At 57.2% G+C, this 20,746-nt stretch overlaps 8 protein-coding genes across 8 annotated transcripts; 7 read left to right on the top strand and 1 right to left on the bottom strand.

The window, feature by feature from the left end:
- The first annotated feature begins 347 nt into the window (after positions 1-347).
- B0I36DRAFT_334260 (Dimethylglycine oxidase) lies at positions 348-3,267 on the top strand. Its single transcript, XM_046155324.1, has one exon. It carries the CDS (start codon positions 572-574, stop codon positions 3,140-3,142), a length of 2,571 nt encoding a protein of 856 aa, XP_046007524.1. The 5' UTR covers positions 348-571; the 3' UTR covers positions 3,143-3,267.
- A 920-nt stretch (positions 3,268-4,187) lies between these two features.
- On the top strand, positions 4,188-5,381 carry B0I36DRAFT_353992 (uncharacterized protein; the record flags this gene model as incomplete). The annotated part of the gene is made up of 1 exon (XM_046157258.1): positions 4,188-5,381. One exon carries the CDS (start codon positions 4,188-4,190, stop codon positions 5,379-5,381), a length of 1,194 nt encoding a protein of 397 aa, XP_046007523.1.
- A 1,672-nt stretch (positions 5,382-7,053) lies between these two features.
- On the top strand, positions 7,054-9,030 carry B0I36DRAFT_367739 (uncharacterized protein; the record flags this gene model as incomplete). The annotated part of the gene is made up of 4 exons (XM_046159518.1): positions 7,054-7,233; positions 7,289-7,398; positions 7,464-8,365; positions 8,447-9,030. 4 exons carry the CDS (start codon positions 7,054-7,056, stop codon positions 9,028-9,030), a joined length of 1,776 nt encoding a protein of 591 aa, XP_046007522.1.
- A 1,283-nt stretch (positions 9,031-10,313) lies between these two features.
- On the top strand, positions 10,314-11,141 carry B0I36DRAFT_251866 (uncharacterized protein; the record flags this gene model as incomplete). The annotated part of the gene is made up of 1 exon (XM_046150647.1): positions 10,314-11,141. The coding sequence occupies one exon, from the start codon at positions 10,314-10,316 to the stop codon at positions 11,139-11,141; it is 828 nt and encodes a 275-aa protein (XP_046007521.1).
- Positions 11,142-11,380: 239 nt separating this feature from the next.
- On the bottom strand, positions 11,381-12,247 carry B0I36DRAFT_31200 (uncharacterized protein). Its single transcript, XM_046152442.1, has one exon. The coding sequence runs from the start codon at positions 12,144-12,146 to the stop codon at positions 11,619-11,621; it is 528 nt and encodes a 175-aa protein (XP_046007520.1). The 5' UTR covers positions 12,147-12,247; the 3' UTR covers positions 11,381-11,618.
- On the top strand, positions 12,248-13,171 carry B0I36DRAFT_31201 (uncharacterized protein). The gene is made up of 2 exons (XM_046152447.1): positions 12,248-12,696; positions 12,751-13,171. The coding sequence occupies exons 1-2, from the start codon at positions 12,348-12,350 to the stop codon at positions 12,942-12,944; spliced, it is 543 nt and encodes a 180-aa protein (XP_046007519.1). The 5' UTR covers positions 12,248-12,347; the 3' UTR covers positions 12,945-13,171.
- A 1,426-nt stretch (positions 13,172-14,597) lies between these two features.
- On the top strand, positions 14,598-16,647 carry B0I36DRAFT_353989 (uncharacterized protein; the record flags this gene model as incomplete). Its single annotated transcript, XM_046157257.1, has 2 exons — positions 14,598-14,876; positions 14,959-16,647. 2 exons carry the CDS (start codon positions 14,598-14,600, stop codon positions 16,645-16,647), a joined length of 1,968 nt encoding a protein of 655 aa, XP_046007518.1.
- A 1,353-nt stretch (positions 16,648-18,000) lies between these two features.
- B0I36DRAFT_275870 (glucosidase II beta subunit-like protein-domain-containing protein) lies at positions 18,001-20,221 on the top strand. Its single transcript, XM_046151380.1, has 3 exons — positions 18,001-18,520; positions 18,636-19,169; positions 19,227-20,221. The coding sequence occupies exons 1-3, from the start codon at positions 18,377-18,379 to the stop codon at positions 20,124-20,126; spliced, it is 1,578 nt and encodes a 525-aa protein (XP_046007517.1). The 5' UTR covers positions 18,001-18,376; the 3' UTR covers positions 20,127-20,221.
- The last annotated feature ends 525 nt before the right edge of the window (positions 20,222-20,746 follow it).

Raw genomic sequence — 20,746 nt, 5'->3', positions numbered from 1 at the left:
GATGGGATACAACGTGGCTTATCGTGAGATATTCCAGATCCAGCAAGAACCGTGCTCGGTGACGGGGCGGGAGTAGACAAACAGATAACGGTGGTGGTGTGTAGTGGTTGCGGCTCGCACAGCTTTGCCGCGTGGCTACGGTAATAGCGAGACACGGCATCGGACGGAGCAAGAAACCGCTCACGTGACCTTGGCAACATCACACCACCCACCACCTAGCACTGCTTGCACTGTCGGGACTCTATCCTGGTGAGGGGGTCTGTGATAGGCGGGTAGTAGCATAGGTGCCGAGAGTGGTCGCATATAACGTGTGCGGTGCGCAAATGGACTTGTTGATCCGAGGAGCAGCCATTCTGGGCATTCAGATTTGCCACGCTATACACTCCCATCACTTCAAATATACGTCGCCTTCTCAATACACTTGGTCTTGAGGAACAAGATCGTCAGCCACCGCACTTGCATCACTCGCAGGCACTCATCTCAAACCCTGCTTTCACGTTTTTTAAGTTGAGTGCACGGAGGTGCAGCTTGTCACATACAGAGGCAAATCCATTCGCCTTTGAAATCCACCATGGCGACGCCCTCTTCACCTCGCGTCGTCATTATCGGCGCCGGCATTGTCGGTGTCAACGTCGCCGACGAGCTGGTCTCGCGCGGCTGGACCAACATGACAGTCCTGGACAAGGGCCCCCTGCGCATGCCTGGCGGCTCAACATCACATGCTCCCGGCCTCGTCTTCCAGACCAATGTCTGCAGGACAATGACACAATTTGCCCGCTACACAGTCGAGAAGCTGTCGGCCCTGTCCAAAGACGGCCAGAGCTGCTTCAACCAGGTCGGCGGCCTCGAGATCGCCACCACGCCCGAGAGAGCGCAGGATCTCAAGCGGAAGCTCGGCTACGCGCATTCGTGGGGCGTTGACGCGCGCATCATCAGCAAGGAGGAATGCTGCAAGCTGTACCCGGGCTTGAACCCTGACCTGGTGCTGTCTGCTCTGCATGTCCCTTCTGACGGGCTGGCCCTGGCTGCCCGTGCCGTGCAGCTGCTCATCGAGCGCACCCAGGCCGCCGGTGTCCAGTATCACGGCATGACGGAGGTGACGGGCATCGAGCGGGCGGATGGCAAGGTGACTGGCGTCATCACGGGGGAGACCACGATCCCGGCCGATATTGTCATCTCCTGCGCGGGATTCTGGGGTGTCGAGGTCGGTGCCATGGTCGGACTGCCGGTGCCACTGCTGCCCATGGCACACCAGTACGTCAAGACGACTCCTGTGCCCAAGCCAACGACAAATGGCGTCAACGGAGTGAACGGCACTCACCACGTCAACGGCGTGAATGGAGTCAACGGCACCCATGTCAACGGCACCAACCCTCACTCCAGCTCGGCTACCCTCCCCATTCTCCGCTACCAGGACCAGGACCTCTACTACCGCGAGCACGGCGACCAGTACGGCATCGGCTACTACGGCCACAAGCCCATGCCCGTCGTGGCCGCTACCCTGGGCAGCACTCCCGAGGACGTTGACGACAAGAAGATGCCGTCTCGCCTCGACTTCACCGAGGAAGACTTTGCGCCGGCCTGGAAGCTGTCCCAGGAGCTCCTGCCTGCTCTCCGGGACACAGAGATCGCGGACGGCTTCAACGGCCTCTTCTCCTTCACCCCTGACGGTGGCCCGCTGGTCGGCCCGTCGCCCACCCTCGACGGCTTCTACGTCGCCGAGGCCGTCTGGGTCACCCACTCGGCCGGAGTCGCCCGCGCCCTGGCGGAGCTGCTCGTGGACGGCAAGTCCAAGATCGACCTCGCCGCGTGCGACATTTCGCGCTTCGAGCAGGTCCAGCTCAGCCCGGCCTACGTCCAGGAGACGTCGTCCCAGAACTTTGTCGAGGTCTACGACATCCTGCACCCCCTGCAGCCGCGCGAGTCGCCGCGCAACCTGCGCGTGTCCCCCTTCTACGCGCGCCACGCGCAGCTCGGCGCGTACTTCCTCGAGGGCGGCGGGTGGGAGCGGGCGTACTGGTTCGAGGAGAACGCGAGGCTGCTGAAGGAGCTGCCCGAGGAGTGGCGGCCCGTGGACCGCGACGCCTGGTCCGCGCGGTACTACTCGCCCATCGCGGCGGCCGAGGCGTGGAAGACGCGCACCGCCGTGGCCCTGTACGACATGACCCCCCTGAGGCGCCTCGAGATCTCAGGCCCGGGCGCCGCCGAGCTGCTCACCCGGCTGACCACAGGCAACGTCTCGCGCAAGCCCGGCGCCGTCACGTACACGCTGCTCCTCGATGCCCAGGGCGGCGTGAGGAGCGACATCACCGTCGCCAGGGTCGAGCAGGAGCTGTACCAGGTCGGGGTCAACGGGCCCGTCGACACGGCCTATTTCACGCGCGAGGCGGCCATCCAGACCCGGGCCAAGCCCGAGCGCTCCGTGTATGTCCGCGACATCACGGGCGCCACGTGCTGCATTGGCCTCTGGGGCCCGCTGGCCCGCCAGGTCATCAGCGCCGTGACCCCGGACGACTTCTCCAACAAGGGCCTGACGTACTTCCGGTGCAAGAAGACGTTCATCGCCGGCGTGCCCGTGACCGCCATGCGGCTCTCGTATGTCGGCGAGCTCGGCTGGGAGCTGTACGCGTCGGCCGAGAACGGCCTGCGGCTGTGGGACGCGCTGTGGAAGGCCGGCCAGCCGCACGGCATCATCGCCGGCGGGCGGCAGGCGTTCAACTCGCTGCGCCTCGAGAAGGGCTTCCGCTCCTGGGGCACCGACATGACCACCGAGCACGACCCGTTCGAGTCCGGGCTCGACTTCGCCGTCAAAATGGACAAGGCGGCCGACTTTGTCGGCAAGGCCGCGCTCCAGGGCCGCAGCAAGGATACCGTCTCGCGCAGGCTGCGGTGCCTGACCGTCGACGACGGGCGGTCCGTGGTGATGGGCAAGGAGCCCGTGTTCGTCGGCGGCGAGGCCCAGGGCTATGTCACCAGCGCCGCGTTTGGCTTCACCATCCGCAAGCCCGTCGCGTACGCGTATCTGCCCGCGGCCGTGCAGGAGGGGGACCCGGTCGAGATTGAGTACTTTGGAGAGCGGATCAAGGCTACCGTGACGCAAGAGCCGCTGTACGATCCCTCCATGAGCCGCTTACGTGGTTGATCAGCTACTTTCGATGTTTAGTTTGTCTTCTTAGCATGTTATAGTTTTTTCATACTTTCGGCTTCTCCGGATACCACTAATCTGACCAGTAAACCCCGTTTCCCAAGTATGTCGTTGTACCTGCCTTCACAGAGATGACGTGTAAGACTATGACTTCCTCGTTCATGCGATGTCATTGGCCGATAGACAGTGCCGCGCCGAATTGCAATCAATCAAATCATGATACGTCATGCCAAAAGGTGATGTACGCGGGCTCTGGCCTGGCAGCTCAACGAGACGTTAATAATCTTGTCGACGTGCAACGGGATTTTCATATATTCATGGCTCATGGCTCATGCAGATCCTATCAGGTCGGCTCCGGGCCTCCTCTTCCGGTACACGCTCAAGGACTGACTCTGCACCCCTGCAGAGGGCGACTTGGCTGATTGCAGCTGCCACATGGTAATGTATCTGAACTTTTGTCTTTGATGCTGGATTTTTGGGTCGGGCGGTCTGTCCCTTCCAACTCCTAGCTCTTGATCTCCACACTTTTCTCTGCTTGATGACCGGTCATTGCCAAAGTGCAGAAGGACCTTCGGAAGATACTGCTCTTCGCTAAAACGCCAACTTTAGCAGCTTCGTGGGTGATGGTGTGGTATCCTCTTGAGCTGATGCGTACCTATAAGTTGCCCAAGGACGTATCGGATGCGTCAAGGACCGTGAAAATTAAGTCTGTGTTCTTCGTTGTCAAGATCGTTATAGCAGCCACGGTCAACTTAGAAATAGTAGTGAGAAACGCTGCTTTTTCCAGTTCTGTTGTGGTGGCCCCAAGCGCATGCAGGCGGCAGGACCTCATGCTGTTGTGCTAGCTGCGCACCTTCCACCGAGGAGAATACCAAACCTTATTTTGATCCAAAGTCCTTGCCAGCCTGGAAATATCTTCCCAAATGTGATATAAATGGGCTGACTGGAAAAGTTTTCACAATTCAAATTCCATAATCGTCACTGCTGGCACGTTAACAACTCCCCTGCTGTCATAGCATTCGAAGTTCATATATTACATCGCATGGTTTGTTCGTCTTCCAAACCGCTTTCTTCTCCGCCCACCAACTTCCTGACACCGTCATCCCTGTCTACCCTGACACACAGCCATCAATTCGCTGCCTCATCTCACACAGTCATTCCAGCACTTCCCAACAGACGCAAGATGACTCGAAACGTCCTGGCAGCGATGACTGCGCTCTACCACCGGCTGACTACTCCGGCATCAGCTATGACGACACCAACCAGCAGCAAGCCTACGATGTCTACGAGGTTGCCTGAACGTGTCCTCGAGCCTACTACGTTGGAGGAGCTGCCGACAGAGATCATCGGTCTGATCTTGTACTTCTGTGGCGATGTAGAAGTAGCCTGTCTAGGCTTGACTTCACGCTACATTCACGCCGTCGCGTCGCACTTCGGCCTGCCGCGTGGCCTCAATATCGAAGCATCTGAAGCGCTATGCCAGCTGCTAGAGCCCCTTGCGCCTGGATACAGCTATTGCAGAAACCAGGGAAAGCTGATCGCCTTCTCTGCCCGAAGCCTCACTGATCGAATGCTCGCTTACCACGACTGCGCCCCGCAAGCAGGCCGCACTGAAATCCCACCTGCAATATTTGCAGCCAGCGACTGCTTCAAGCTGCCGTGGTGCACGGCCCGACTCATCACCAACCGCCATTTCCATGGTCCCTCACACGGCCTCCCAGTGTCAGCAATATCGCATGCCCATGGAACTGGCATTGGCTATTATACCCACTTTCACCAGGCCTGGGACGCGAGAGTGACCTGGGTCGGCGAGCTGATGCTGCGCTGTACTCGGACATGGTGCAGCAGAAAAGGTGCTCTGTCTATCACAATGGGCCGGGATTTGCATCTGATCGCCGTGTGTCTCCATATAAAGACGGACTACCGCAAAGACCATCTCGGATGTCGTCGCTACGACATTGGAAGCCGCAAGTACTATTCACACAGGATCTGCGCCAAGTGCGGGACTGAGTGTGACATCCGCATCGGCCCGGCCACAGGTAATGTCGCAGTCGAGGGCCGCTTTCCGAATGAAACGGAACCGCTCTGGACGGTGACGGTAACCACTTACTACAATCTCGGCACTTGTCGGTCTGCAGATGCTTACAAGTGGGCGGTCTTCTCAAAAGGACTCAACCTGAAGCATGAAGCTAGATATAGAACCCTCAAAGCTCAGTGGGACATTTCGCCGGCCTAGTCTGAGGTGACTAAGCAGTCATACAGCAGGACATCTGTGCTAAAACTGGAGACGGCCCCTGAGGGACTTGCTAGAGGCGATGCCCTGATTTTCCCTCTGGAAAAGCTCGGCGTTGGGGCCGATCGATGAGCTGAACAAAGGATTCCGCGTTGGCCTTACTAGCACGCTCGAGCTTGTAGCACGATAGGGACGAGTGAGATGGTGGTGATTGGAGCGTGACAAGTCGTGGTTCACATGGTAGCGATATCGGCTAGCGACTGGAGATTCTGAAGGGGGAAGAAAGTGATCGAATCTCGCTGGGACCAAGTTATCTAGGCTATACAAGTGATCAGGTTTCTTTATATTCGTATCGCCAGCCTTGCTGAAGTTCCCGGGGACGTTCAAAGTTACGTTACTCAGTAGAGACTCCTCATTTCTCTATTCTTATCACTATTCATCACACCCCATGTGACGGTCTGCTACAGTTTGTAGCAATAGCAGAACCTTCGCTCACCGTAACAAGGGTGCGGTGCTCTTCGTGTGAGAGGTTCAGAGGTTCAGAGGTTCAGAGGTTCAGAGGTTCAGAGGTCTAGAGATCCAGAGGTCTAGAGATCCAGAGGCCCGGCGGTGTGCGACAATGGCTAATCAGAACTGGCTGACATTCGAGCACCCGACAAGACGCATTCATGCCCAGGTCTGGCCACTGACGGTCCACTGTGGGTCAATTCTGTTTGGATAGCGTACGCTTTGGGAAATGGTCCTTTTGAGGCGATGCTGGTCACATAACAGGCTGGTCGCATAACAGGCTGGTCGTAGAGTCTGGAACTCCGCTGCACCACGAGAACATTTGACGAGGCGTCCCTCCCCTGGTAAGAAGATTCCGAAGAGGTGCCACAGCGCAGCAGCAGATAGGCACATGGCAGCCATGTGTGACGCAAAAATGCAACGGCTCGAAGAAGTCGAGTCGGTTTCCAGTGCGCCGATGGGCTAGGCCCGCAGGAACAGCCTCGAAACAAGAGCGGACCAACATCTCGGGTTCCCGCATACATGAACAGGGGCTGTTATGCAGCATGAGTAACATCTCAGCCTACTGTTTTCTCCAGCAGAGGTCTTCATCATTAGTAATATCTGTGGAGATTGAGGCTGTGACATTCCAAGTGCTTGATACAGCATTCAGATTTCCGTCACCTGGTATACCTGCAACAGCGTCCAAGCCGCCTTTTCTACGAAAGTCTACTTAAGCGAGGATGGTGTACCAACATGGATCACAGCCAACATGCGCCGACCACCTGCATTGTTGGCTGCACATTCCCAGCCATGTCACCTGCACGAGGCATGCACAATGCCGCACTAGTTGTAGTGGTCTCCATGAAGGCACTATTTTTGTAGCTTTTTATCTTGGAGCACGAGGCGCAGGCACAGGCGGAGCAGCAGAGGGGCGCAAACCAGCCCTTTCAGGGTGTGATGCTGCCACTACTTCTGCCTCAGACCCGTAACTGTTGGTCACACCTACAGACCTGCAGTCTTTACCATCAGACCGAGATGCGGAGACTGAGCACCTGGGCTGTGCCTGCAAACTGTGGACAGCTGAAGCTTCATTAAGAGGTCCTTCGTCGCACCCTCCTTCCTCGAAGCCGCCAATAGCCATACACAGCACCATCATATACTGCATTTCATTGTCTTACAATTCATCATGGGTGCCAACGTTTCTGTCGAGGAGTGCAGGACGGACTTCAACATCAGTGTCAACTGCACGTTGCTCGGCCCATTCAACGAGACCACAGAGGAATGGACAATGCTGCCACCTTACACATCGATTGGAGGCATCGAGCGAGGCAATGTGCCTGGCGATGCTGATGTTGCAGGCCAGCTGGTAGGCTGATCTCTTCCCACTATCATCGTGAATATCCCGCTGACGCGACATCCAGATTTTGATCACGTTCATAAGTGTAACATCAGCCGCAATATTTTTCAGCTTGGCGTTGCTTGCAATGGGCTTCGCAAAGGTCTGGTCCAAAGACAAAGCGCGAACAAAAGAGTATGTCCCAGAATCTTCCCGCTCGGCACACCTCGTTTCCTCACTGCTCTGACCTCGTTTACCAGGCAGAAGGAAGCAGGAGGGCCCACAATCAGCTGGTCTGAGGTATTCGAGACCTTCGTACTATGCTGCAGTGATCAGCAGATCTTCACCGGCGCGGCGTACGGTATAACAATGCGATACTATCGACGCTGCGTGGTCTCCGCATATCACTACAACATGATCTCGGCAATGCTGCTGATCTCGTGTGCCACTCATATCCTTGCCGTCGGGGCCGTTCGCCAGTACTGGAGACATACGGTGCTATCATTCGTCCGAGTTGCTTGCGTTGGCCTGTTCATCCTCATGACCACCATGTTCATGATGAACCAGAACGCACGCGGTGCCCTCAAATTCCCCACCACGTTGTCGCATATCGATGGGCAAGATAGCCTATTGTTTCTCCCAGCAGCATGTTTCCAGAGTACAGATAGCGCTGTTCTCGGGACGCTCCAGGCTAGTACTGCGAGTGTGAACGCGTTCTTCACGACGCTCAAGGACTCTACACCTGGCTGGAACAGAATCCAAGGGTGGACAGCCTTCGTGTGCATTATGCTCTACTATGGGCTTGCGTTGATTACAGTGTTCGGGAGGCTCATCATTTACTGCTGCGCCAGATGTTGCACTGGCACAGGTCGAGCAATGCGTCAAAAAACAGACTCCTTGGCCGACCGCCCGGGCGGCACGGGCATGGCAATCCGGGTCATCCGACACTACTATTACTGTGTCTTCCTCGCGCTTGGCTTTGCCATCGCAGTATACACCACAGCAACGACGGTACGCTATTTCTATGAACTTCGAACGTGGGCACACAATTCAGGGTGGATGCAAACTCCCAACCCAGAGAACGAGACCACCACATTTGGTCAGCTTGTCCCAGCACTCTCCTGTGCATACATTCTTTTCGGCCTGGCGCAGGTCATCAGCGGTAGGTCAACTTCCAAAAGAACCGCGCGTCACATTGACCTTGAAGAAGCTGCTGACATGATTTTTTTTCCACTGCGCACAGAGAGAAAGGTGGGCATTGACGAGAGGAGGAAGCTGCAAAGGCGTTACAGCAGCGCCGATTACATCAGCCAATATGGACTCTCATCAGGAAAGCTCATCCCGGCGGATTTCTATTCCAACTCCATCGACGCCAGCAGCCCGGCGGCCAAATCGAGAGACGGAGGCTACTTCCCACTCATGGCTGTCACGCCTGACGGGGGGAGCACGACATCAAAGTGGCCGAGCCACCCGCCAGTCACGCCGCAAACGAGCTCCTACTCGCTTCGGGAACCCTACGAATTTAGTCCAATGAACATACCATCCCCGCCTGCGGATTCAGCGCGACGCTCCGTATCATATGCGACCAATATACGGGACTCGACAAGCGCGTCGACCTTGGTCGGCAGTGACTTCACCGGCCAGTTTCGTGCCGGGACGCCTGCGGCGGTGCGAGTCGTCGTTGGAGTCGAGTTGCCCAAGAATGGCACCAGTCAAGCGGATAGTGGGCACGAGTCGCCTTTCGTCCGTATTTCCTCGGGATCTAGCAGCACTGTGATAGATGGAGGCCGGCGGGTTTCTGATTCTCCTAGTCCGGTTGTTTCATGATCACTCCGTAGCGAGTGAGCTGGCCCATGCAGCTCAACGACCGCCACGGATTCACAGATTCTCTAGGAGAGTGAGGCAGAGCTATTGCTTTATCGTGGCTGGAAACGCCGGTCAGCAATATTGCGACTGGTGAGATCGTCAAGCTATTGGAGAACACGTGCAGGTAGACCCGGTGGACTCGGGCCATTTACGGGTATTTTTGTGAAAGAGATATTTTGAAGTCACGATAACTGATATGAACTAGCCGGAAACTGAAATCGGCTTGTTGGTGCATCTTAAGAGACTAGATGATCTCCAACTCTTGCCCGGTTCATGCATACAATGTCGTTGACAGTCTTATCGCTGCAGAAAATACACACAGCGAGCATTCCAACCCCCCATGCGCTCCAGCACCTGCAGTGTTCCAACCCCCGTGTGTGCACCAGCAGGAGGGCCGACGTCAGCTGGCCGGGAAATGAAACAACGCTCGACCTCCCATTCGCCGCCACAACGCGAAACCCTCCCGTCTCCCTCCTATCATCCGAAACAATTCTACGACACGGCAGTCACTCCAATCCTAGACAAAACGGCGTCAAGTGCGAAACATAATAATTGCGCCACGAAAAGACTGCAGCAGGGCATTTTGCTCGGCAAGACAAACTTCAGAAACAACGGCGCAGACACGAGATCACGATGAGGTGCAAAGCTGAGGAGGAGGGGTTCAAGGGAAGGATGGAAGGAAAGAAGGAAAGGGGACCTTTGACCGGAACAACCCTAATCACTAAATGCACGGCCAACATTACCATCAACTCAAAAACCAGTAACTTGCTTCTTTTCCGGAGATCCCTGGTGCTGTGTGAACCCTGATATGCATCATCGATTGGACCAAAGAATCACCGATTCGTGCAGCATGACATTCTGAAATGCTTATTGCCTCCTTGGACGACTGGGGTTGCTGCTGTCGGACTGGTGCAATCTTTTGTACACACAATAAGACATGATAACATCAATGGCCTTGTCTAGTCGAAGTTATGTCCGCAGCCAGCATTCCAGAGGGAGGCCGAGGCCGGAAACGGTTTTTGGGCGGGCCTGGGCACACTCTGGGATTACGTCATGAAACCTTGCTCTGTCTCTTTCCGTCGTTGCGCGCACGACCGGGACCGAGAAGAAAAGGCTCTGGGCTGTGACATTGTCAAAGTTTGCACAAGCAAAGCTCTCTCAAGTGCCGAACAGAGACAAGTGGCTGCAATTGCGTTGTCTCATCGCTTCACTCGTAAGAAAACACCAGAGCCGGAACCCCCAATATGTCATCGGCACCGACTTCGCTAAACTTCCTCATCACGGGCGCCGGCCGTGGCATCGGGCGCGGCCTGTCTCGGCTCTTATTGCAGCGCGGTCACCGGGTATTCCTGCTTGACAGCAATGCCGAGGAGCTGCAGCACACGGTTACCTCGGTCCTTGCGGAGATTCCCAGGACAAGGTACAGCCACTCGCTGACGGATCTGCGCAAGCCATCTGAGATTCTCAGCGCCGTGGCTCAGGTGGCGGAGTTTTTCGACAACAAACTTGACGTCCTCGTCAACAACGCCGCAGTGACAAGTGCCGTCGGTGGCTCAGATTTTGAAAGCCTTAGTCTCGAGGACTGGACAGCATCGCTCGAGACGAACCTCACGGCACCGTTCCTTCTGAGCCAGGCGTGTCTGCCCATGCTCAAGGCGAGGGGCCAGCAAAATACAAGCGCAGGAGCCAGTGGTGGCAGCATCATACACATGTCGAGCACGCGAGCACACCAGTCTGAACCCAACAGTGAGCCCTACGCAGCCACCAAGGCGGGATTGCTGGGCCTAACACACAGCATGGCAAGTAGCTTGGCGCCACTCGGCATCACGGTCAACGCTATCTTGCCAGGCTGGATCAATGTTGCCAACGAGAGCAAGGAGGCTGACGAGAGGGGTGCGCGATGGGAGGACGGCCTGACAGAGGCGGATCACAAGTGGCACTTTTCTGGGCGGGTAGGCAAGGTGAAGGATATCGCTGCCGCAGTGGAGTTTCTGGCGCGGGAGAAGTTCGTCAATGGCCAGGAACTTGTGGTCGATGGAGGCGTCACGAAGAAGATGGTATACGACGAGTGAGACAGCGCCTGGTGTGGTCTACCGAGGTGGCTTTTAGCAGAGGCGAAAAGAGGGGGAAAGAGGCTTCTGGGCGTCGTCTCGGACACACAAGATGATGGAGGAACTGTCGGCTGGCCGGTAAAACATTCAGGGTTTCGTTGGCGACAGCCCCAGGGTCTCTTGCTGTGGCCACCTGTTCGTGGGGATGGCCTGCCAAACGTTGAAGTCGAGATGGGGATGGCGTTGACGCAGCACGAATCGACTGAACATTCCAGTGGGCGGCTGTTCCCGAGTTCTGGATGCTCCGGGTCTGGCATTTTTACGGATATTGGTACATGGTTGCCGGGGCAAGAGCGTGCGTCGGAATGGCGGCAGGTGCGTGCCACCCACCATCAGTACAGGCCCGCCTAGGCACAAACCATGGGCGCCCTTGGCCGAAACACGCTGGAGCAAACAGCAGCCACCACTGCAACTGCCGAAACAGTCAATCAAGCCATTTCACTGGACCCTCGAATGCTCAGAAGTGAATCTCGCAACCTTGGCCCGCCTCGCAAGCTTGAACACAACCTGTGGCTTCGACTCTCGCGACCCTTCTCCATTGTAGGTTCTGCCTCTGTCTCGGCTGACAGCGCCTGGGCCTGCCTCCAGCGCCAGGCATTGGCAATGGACAGGCCCGCAGCGCATCATTTTCCGCCAGCACCCACCCACGCCCATCCAAGCAACTGCCTCCTCCGGCGAATGCTGGATCCAACGCAGCATTCCAAGCAATCCTCCCCCCAGCGCGGCCGGACTCTCGCGCAACCGACCAGGCGTCATCCGCGACCAAGCTGCAGCCTGCCGCTGCCGCCGATGCAGCAGGCGCCCGACCCGCCTACACCGATGGCGGCAATGACACGACATGGCGGCAATCTTCGCTGACTTGTGGCACGTGTTGCGAACCGCTCCTGACCGCTCCGTCGAAGGGCTCCGTTGTCCCGGCCCGAAGAGCACAAGGCTGTGCGGGCTGCACAACTTGCAACAAGGCATCGGCCAAGGCAGCAACCGGTAGTGCAGGAAGGCGACCAAGCACGCGCGAGCTAGCGACCAGCCACCCCTTCGTGCCCGACGGCATGCCTAAAGTAATCCGCGATCACGATGCGGCTCATGTACAGAAAACCCATGGACGGGTGAACCCCGCCTAGTTGAGACTAGCCTTCACCGACGCCGTGCGGTTCATCCCACGAGACAATGCGCTCTCCAGGAAACACCCGCCGTCAACAACGCCATGTGGGCAGCACAGACCCGATGACGTCGTCACCCAAATGCTGTGGAGCAGAGCAGTGTACTGGCCGGCCAAGCTTGGGGTGCTCCAGCGTCTCGTGTGCCCGGGGAAGGGCCCACTCCAGTCCAAATCGACGTGCTGGCGGTGCTCGAGGCAGGGCCTGCCTGTCAGTCCTGCTAGTCAGGTGCTGCAGGACTCATGTCCGCCTCATTCTTGCAAAGCATCAGATTCCAATCAGCCGAGTGGATCGCTCCACGGCGCCAACTCAAAAAGGGAGCGCCATGGTGAGACCCGGGACTTGCAGCGAATCACAGCGTGGGTCTGCGGCCTCCAGCACATCGGCACTCGCTCCGCTGACAGATTTGACAGATCCTTCCTTGATGGTGCGCGCGGCTCCGATTCCTATGCCCTGCCACCGGGCACTTTTGACGCAATCGACAATCCCATCCTGCTTTGGGGGCCTACTATTACTGGCCGTTGTGTGCCCAGGCCGCTGGAGCACGACGCGCTACCGCGCTACGCTGCTTACGTTTTTGTTTTTGATACTCGGCAACCCCGGCTAATTAAATAGGATTGTTGCGCTTGTCCGCTCGAAGCACATGCTCGGCCAGAGCGAGATCGAGGAGGTGCGCATTGTCCGAGCTAAGCGTCGCGCCACGAGGTTCCTCATCTGATCGCATAAGGAACAACCAACTTTAATCTGCCACACAAGCGGGCTCCACGTGATTCGTGCCGTCTTCAGCTGGCTTCGCTGCTTGACAGGCCTTACCTCGCAAGTGCGCGAAGTGAAACAAGGCTCTTCCCTGTTTCAGTAGTGCTCACATCCTCTGCGCCGCCCGCCCACCAGCGCAGATGTCGCGGTGAGACCTGCTACTAATAATGCCAACATCAGCTAATAGGTGGAGCAGCCCCATTTGGATTGACAACGCACGCCCATAGCCTTTTCCCGATCGAACTGCTAATCACAGATTGATTGCACTAGAAGCTTTGCAGAAAGATGGACTCGGCTCTGCAAAGTCAACTGGGCGAACCCTCAAACGTTGTTGTGGATTGCCCCTGCCCTCCGCTCGATCGGCCAGAACCATGGCTCACATCCGGCGGCTGACGGGGAGTTCGGTGAGGTCTGGACAGACAGCCATTGTCTAAGCCAAGGTGCCTAGATGCCACGGCTGCTGGCGCCACATCATCAGTGGTCACCAGCCATTGCCAAGCCCCAGTGCTCATCCGGCACAAGGTTGCTTGGAGGAAACTGACCTGTACAATCCAAGCATGTCCGTGCTCGCGCAAAGTATCCCATTTGGCAAAGCGTGGAGTATGGGCCGCGGACCACAAGCTCGGTGCCTGCAGCAACTGTGACTGGATGTGCGATGCGCAGCAGCAGCCAGCCATGATGTTGTTGTTCCCTGGCTACCAGTGACAGGACCAAATTTGCAACGAAGGGAGTCGGAACAGGTGCCTCAAGAGTGCGGTGCAGCAAAGCACGTTAGTGTGGCAGGGAGCTCTGTGTTGGAAGAGCAGGACGCCAGATCCACCCACCCTCGGAAGCTGAAAGAGGCCTTGGGCTGTGCGTCTTGGGCTTCGATCACACACACCCGACAGGGGTTGCTCTGCTAAAGGCTATCGCTGATACGACGAGCGTTGACCAGCATATCCCAGTGGGCAGAGAGGAGGTCCAAACGCCCAGCCGCCGAGTTGTGTGTGTGTGTGTGTGTTTTTGCTGCTGTTGCTGCTGGTGCCCACGCCCAGTCGTAACAGTCACACACCCGCCCCCACACGGGCCTTTGGGCGACAGCCACGACATGGGCACCACCCCACTGTCCACGCATGCCGCTCCCAAACCTCCAGTGCGAGTGACTGAGTGACCATAATAACCCCCCCGCCCCTTCCGTCATCCTGGCTTGACATTCCAGTGTCGACGGCCACGTCTTACGCCTCACGTCACGCAACGATAGGAGCCTGCTTGCATGCTGCCGAGCCGGGATCCCTCTTGATTACATACGGCCCATTTCCCGCTGCTGCCGAGTACAACGTCTCATCCTCAGCCGCCAGCACCCTCAACCGCGTGCCTGAGACCATCGACTTACACACATCCATAACCCCCGCCACCCTGGTCCACGACCACCAGCGTATCATCCTACAGACAGCTCTCACCACCACCACCACCGCCTATTACTATCACACTGGCCGCCCAGCCAACAACGTCTCTGGCGTATAACATGAATAAACATAGAAGCGCCAGCCAGCGCGAGATCCAGCACCTGCGTGCCCTCGTGGAACAGCAGCAGCACCAGCTCACCCACATGCAGGCATACCAGCCGCAGCACTTTGCTGAGCCTCCGAGCCCGAGTCTTAACCCGGATCCTGCCTACCACAATGCATACCAACTCTCAGGAGCTGCACAGCAATCAGCCATGATATCCGGCTGCATGGTTCGAAGTAAAACCTCGCCTCGCTCAAATCAGGTCAACGCGCAACAGCGGCCAGCACCGCTCCCTGTAAGTAGACACCTGCGTCCTTGCCTCCCGTCGCACAGCCTCATGTTTGGCGAGAGCGCAGTCCACTGACCTGCCAATGTAGACACGCCACTCGGACGTCGTCCACCCTTCAAAGAGGCCCCGGACTGTGCCCGCCGCCAGCAGCATGGCTATGGCGCGCTCTATATCTGAGGGCACCCCTTTCACGGGAAGTGCGCGCGTCCCTGCACTGCCACGTTCACGAAATCTTCCCACGCACGCTGCTGGGCCGTCAAATTCAATGCACTCTCGGCAAGACAGCCTCCAAGGCAGCTCAAACATGTTTGACCGACATCAGTGGCCCGGTAGGCAGGACATGCCTTCAGTGCCCGAAGTCGGTCTCACGTCAGGCTCTGCCCTCATTGACCCCGAGATCTACCTGGCGAGTCTTCCCTGCGCAGACGATTCTGCAGCGTCCTTTGGAACTTCTCTCACCTCTCAGCCTTTCGATGAGAACATGCCCTTTTCTCTGCAGAACATGTCGACGTGCGGATCCATGACCTCTGGCCCGTCCTACACAAACGACACCGTCCCCATGACCCGGGAGAACAGCCTGTTTGACCATCAGTCCATAACTGGTGCTGTCGATATGATCCAGATTGGCTCGCAGATGTCACACCAGAGTGCTAGCTCCTACCCATTCACGCAGAGCTCCGGGTCGGGAGAGGATTTCAGCCCTCTGAGCAAGAAACAGTACTTGCACAACGACTCTCTCAACGCCATTGGCTCGAGCATGGGCCAGCCATCTTCGAACCAGTATGCCGAACTTCCTAGTGATCTCAACTCGGCAAGCATGGAACGGTCAATCTCGGACGTCAGCTTCGACAGCAGCAGGTCGTCCACCATTCGAGCCAAGGAGACGCTGAGAGAACAGACTGCCAGAGCCGGTAAGACTGCGCTTGCACCGAAGCCCAACGATGACTCGACAGACAGCAGTCCTACCAGCAAAAAGGATGGCAAAGCCAGTATTCCCAAGGCGAAGTACGTTCGTCCTAGGCAGCCGCGGGTGTTCTGCACGGAATGTACCGAGCACCCGGAGGGCTTCCGAGGCGACCACGAACTTCGCCGCCATCGCGATGCAAAGCACCAAAGCCTGGTTAGAAAATGGATGTGCGTTGACCCGGAAAGTCGCGGCCTTCCGCCTGGCGTGGCGGTGGTGAACCCCCTCTCGAAGTGTAAGGCATGCAAGGCGAACAAGAAGTACGGCGCCTACTACAATGCCGCTGCGCATCTTCGCCGTACACACTTCAAGGAGAAGCCATCCCGGCAAAAGAACAAGCGCAACTCGACCTCCGAAGACCGCCGTGGTGGCAAAGGTGGCGGTGACTGGCCCTCCATGAGCGAGCTCAAGAACTGGATGACTGAAGTCTGGGTCAACGCTCACGACGATGCGTGCGAGGTCGACGAGGACTTGGATGAAGACAACTCGCACAACATCTCAGCATCTCTCACGGATCCTCCTTTCCACGCCGTAGTCGACTTCAACTACCCGATGCCGACTCAGAACCCCAGCGTCATGCACGTGCTTCCTACTGGCATGTCCAAGGGAATGGTCATGTCGACCGACGGCTTCGGCTCTAGCCATCCGGGTCAAATGCACTTCAACTATGGATCCAACTTTGACGGCTATGGAGCCCAGGAACTCATGAGCCATGGTCCGTTTGGACCGACTGCGATCTCCATGGTGCCTCACTCAGGGTTGAACGGCCTGGCGATTGATGACATGGGTTTCGAGATGGTTTATCCTCAGTAATCTGCAACCTTGGAATTTGTCTCCAACTTGGCCCAATACTTGACGACATGACGAGCGCAAGAAAAGAACAGACTCAAACCACACACACACACACACACACACACACACACAAAAGAAAGAAAAAAAGAACACATTTCATTGCGCCTACGAAGGAGTCACATCATTTCTGCACATATTCAACACATCTACGCCTGGCAGCTTATTTCTGTTCGGAACATATATTTGACAAACACGGCGTGGGTTAGCCCCAGCCATACTCAGTCATTCAGCATTCTCTTCAAGCACTTCAAACCCAGTTTCACGACCTATGCAGCGGATTACGCCTACAATCAAGACTGCAATATCGCCACTGGGGTTACGTTTGCATCACAAAAACATTCATGGCACTCCTGCATCACTGCAGTGCTCACGCACGCAGGGGAATGCTAGACGCACCAAGAAACAACAACGTTCAAAGTAACACGCACTCGACGTGCCTGATCACTGGTGCTGGAAACAAGACATGGGATGAAACAGCCCAAGGCGTTCGTGATTTTGAAGACCAAACAAGAGTTGGCATGAACGGGAACGGGAATGGGACGGGAAATAATATCATTACATAGACGGGATGGGACAATCAGGGTTTGGGGGACGGCGGCTTGTCTATTCATGTGTCACGAGACCCAAGACGTTGCATAGCGAGGCGTTCTTTTTTTTAAAGCTTTTGGTTGTTCATCATTTCAACCTGCAATTTTTCCTTGCGACCTCTTCCCCACAAGGTGGGAGATAGGCCGTTGCTTTTCATTCTCTCCATGATATCCCCCATAACTATTATCATTTGTACTTTGCCCTTAGTAGGCAGCACCCTACGGTTCTAGGACATTCTGCGGAAGGAAGCCTGAATGGCTTCAACGTGGTGCACAATGTATACAGCATGGTTCACGCATATATATAATCTCTAGGCTTGGGTAGCATTCAACACGACAGGGACGTCTGCACACTTCCCTCAACCACGCATTTCCACATCATGGACATTTATCAGCACAAAAGTGATCCGTTTTCAACAGGACACAGAATTGATATCAATCATGTTCTGATGTTGTGAGCTTGCTCGAAAGTCCGGGGTGAGTGATGCTCGAGCTCGGCGAAGCCCGTCATCCGTTGCGGCAGGGGTGGTGGTGGTGGTGTTATGTTAGAAGGCCCGCAGCTTTACGAGCGATGAAGCCACCTTTGCCTGGCTGGAGCCTCGGGCGGCGTTCCTCCGTCGTTCGTGCGGGATAGAGGATGGGCGTTGGCTGCAGGGGGGTGGGGGCTCGAGTTTTGGCCAGATTGTACCCGCCAACGCTCTCCCCCAATCCACCAAGCAAGCAAGCAGTCAGCCACCCCACATCCATCACCACATCCACCACCACCACATCAATCATCGCTTGACCTATTCAGCCAACAATCAGCAGTAGTAGCGGACATCTCCAGCATCGATCAGCAAGTGCACTATAATATCCTGAAAAATTAGTGGACACACACATACACACACACACCCACGCACAAATTGGCAGACGAGAGCGAAACCTGTCTGGACGGCACGACACCCAATGTATCCGACTGCACCCTCTTCCTGAGCCTAGCCCTCCCCTTCGCGGGCCTTTTGCATAAGGAAACAAAAAGAGAAGGACAGTTCACGACAGGGGGAAGGGAGACGGGGGCTATATACTACGCGAGACGGGCCGAGACAAAGACGACGACGACGACAATGCGGCATATCCAGCACGGCGTTGTCCTCGCTGCCGCTGCGGCCACGGTGGCAGCAGCGGCAGGAGTACAACAGCAGCAGCAGCAGCAGCAGCAGCGGCAGCCCGGGTTTAGCATACACCAGGATCTGCTGGCTTATCCTCAGGTACGTATTTCTTTTTTTGGCCTGCAGGCGAGTGCTACAGAGGGGAATACGCCGGGGTGAAGACGTCTATCTGCAGACGCTGACGATTGGAATGTTTATTGGACGTGGGTTTTAGTTCGAAGTGGTCATTTCCGAAGCATACATCCTAGAACCCGAAGCGCAAGCACTCCTCGACAAGGCCGAGGTGCACAGTAGCCGCCGGGCAGCGACGCGGGGAGGGAGCGGCGGCAGCGACTCCCATGCTACGGACCTCGCACCCGGGAGCGGTAGCCGCGGCAGCGGCCACGACGACGGCAACGATAACGACGAGACGGACGAAGACAGTGTGACCGAGACGTACGAGATCATGAGCGCCCCGCCGCACCGGTACCTGTGCGCAATCCCCGTCATCGAGGCGCCCGTCGCGCCCAACAAGACGGCCACCGAGCTGGCCAAAGCCGAGGAGGCGAAAGAGCTCGCGCGGGCGTCGGCGCACGGGTGGGATCTCGTCAACGGGCTCGAGGGCTCGTGTCTGCACTACGTCCTCGGGTGGTGGAGCTATACCTTTTGTTACGGCCAGAGCGTGGTCCAGTTCCATGCGCTGCCTGGCAGCATGAAGATCGGCCCGCCGGTCAGGGATCCGCAAACCATGGAGTATGTGCTTGGTCGTGTTGGAGGGAGGAAATCGAGACAGCAGCAGCAGCAGCAGCAACAACAGCAACAGGAGCAACAGATAAATGGCGAAGTGGGCGAGCCCGCGACGGCGGCAGCAGCTACAACAAACACACCCTCACAGCAGTCGACAAATATGGAGCTACAAGTCAAGGGCGACCAGCGCTACATGGTCCAGAGGCTGGACGCCGGCACCATTTGTGACCTCACGGGCCGTGAGCGGACGATTGAGATCCAGTACCACTGCAGCCCCGGCAGCACGCAGGACCGGATCGGGTGGATCAAGGAGGTGACGACGTGTGCGTACCTCATGGTCGTCCACACCCCGCGGCTCTGCGACGACGTTGCATTCCTGCCGCCCAAGGAGACCAAGGCGAACATCATCACTTGCAGAGACATTATCCCCGTGGAAGGGATCGACGAATGGCGTCAGAAGAAGATGGTCGAGGTCGAGGACATGCTGGTCGGGAAGGGCAGGGGCGGCGGCGCTTCGGGGAACGGCAAGGGCCCTGTGACGATTGGCGGCATCGTTGTCGGCGGGAGAAAGACCTTTGGCGACGAGGTTGCTCGGCTGTCGCCGCCGCGTGGTGCTCGCCAGCACGTGGATGCTGTCCAGCAGGTACTCGAGCTGGTGGCCAGAGGCTCTGGCAAGGAGAAGTCGTTTGAAACGCTCACCGACGAGGAGATGGCACGACTGGGCATTGACCCGGAGACGATTGAGAAGCTGCGCGAGGAAATGAAGAAGGTTGCAGGCGAGAAGGAGTGGAAGATTGAGCTGATCGAGGTTGGAGGCGAGGACGACGCGAGGGCGCTCCGCGCGGTGGTCATGGAGGACGCTGACGAGTCAGAGGGAGAGGCGAAAGGCGGCCAGCGGAAGGAGCAAGACCAGGGCGATGACAAGGAGGACGAGGGCAGCCAGGAGCAGTTCTATGAGAGAGAGCGAGACGAGTTGTGAGGCCATCTCTCTGAGAAGGAAACGATAAGCAGCATAGCACATGGCGTTGTTGAACGAAATCATGACATTTTGGGTACGCGAGGCGAAGAGATACCTACGTAAGCGGGCACGTTCTGCAACGTTGATTGACGACAGACGACAACAGGTGTTGGGCACTGGACGGCCAGCGCCAGCGTAACCTTTGGCCAAGGATTAGGCGAAGGAAGGCAACGGGGATCGCCGGCGCACGAGTCGCAGCCTGAGCAGGCTGGCATTAGAGTTGGGGCAGGCAGGACAAGCACCTTGGGCTCGCTTGGAAGATTGGGCGGGCAGGGCATGTGCATGTGGCGGCGACGGGGGCACCCCCGCCTGGACTGGCCAGCCAGCCAGTTAGCCAGCAGCCAGCAAGCCCAGCTTCCCCGCACGCGGTGCCAGAAACCTGGGGAAAGCTTCAGCTCCAGGCCGCTGGTGATCACGCGCCCGCCCAATCGGCAGTCGGGGCAGCAGCGCACTCGCCGTGCGCGGTTGACGTCGTCGACGCCGTTGCAGCACTAGATGGGCCAGCGGAAGCCTCTGGTACACTCGCGCTTGTCCAAGCCAGCCTGCACAACGGCTGCCTCGACCGACGACGACGACAACAG

The sequence above is a fragment of the Microdochium trichocladiopsis genome, assembly GCF_020744255.1.
Source record: "Microdochium trichocladiopsis strain MPI-CAGE-CH-0230 chromosome Unknown B0I36scaffold_10, whole genome shotgun sequence".
NCBI lineage: Eukaryota > Fungi > Ascomycota > Sordariomycetes > Xylariales > Microdochiaceae > Microdochium > Microdochium trichocladiopsis.
The sequence above is the reverse complement of the archived record's forward strand: the minus strand, read 5'-3'. Positions and strand labels throughout refer to the sequence as shown.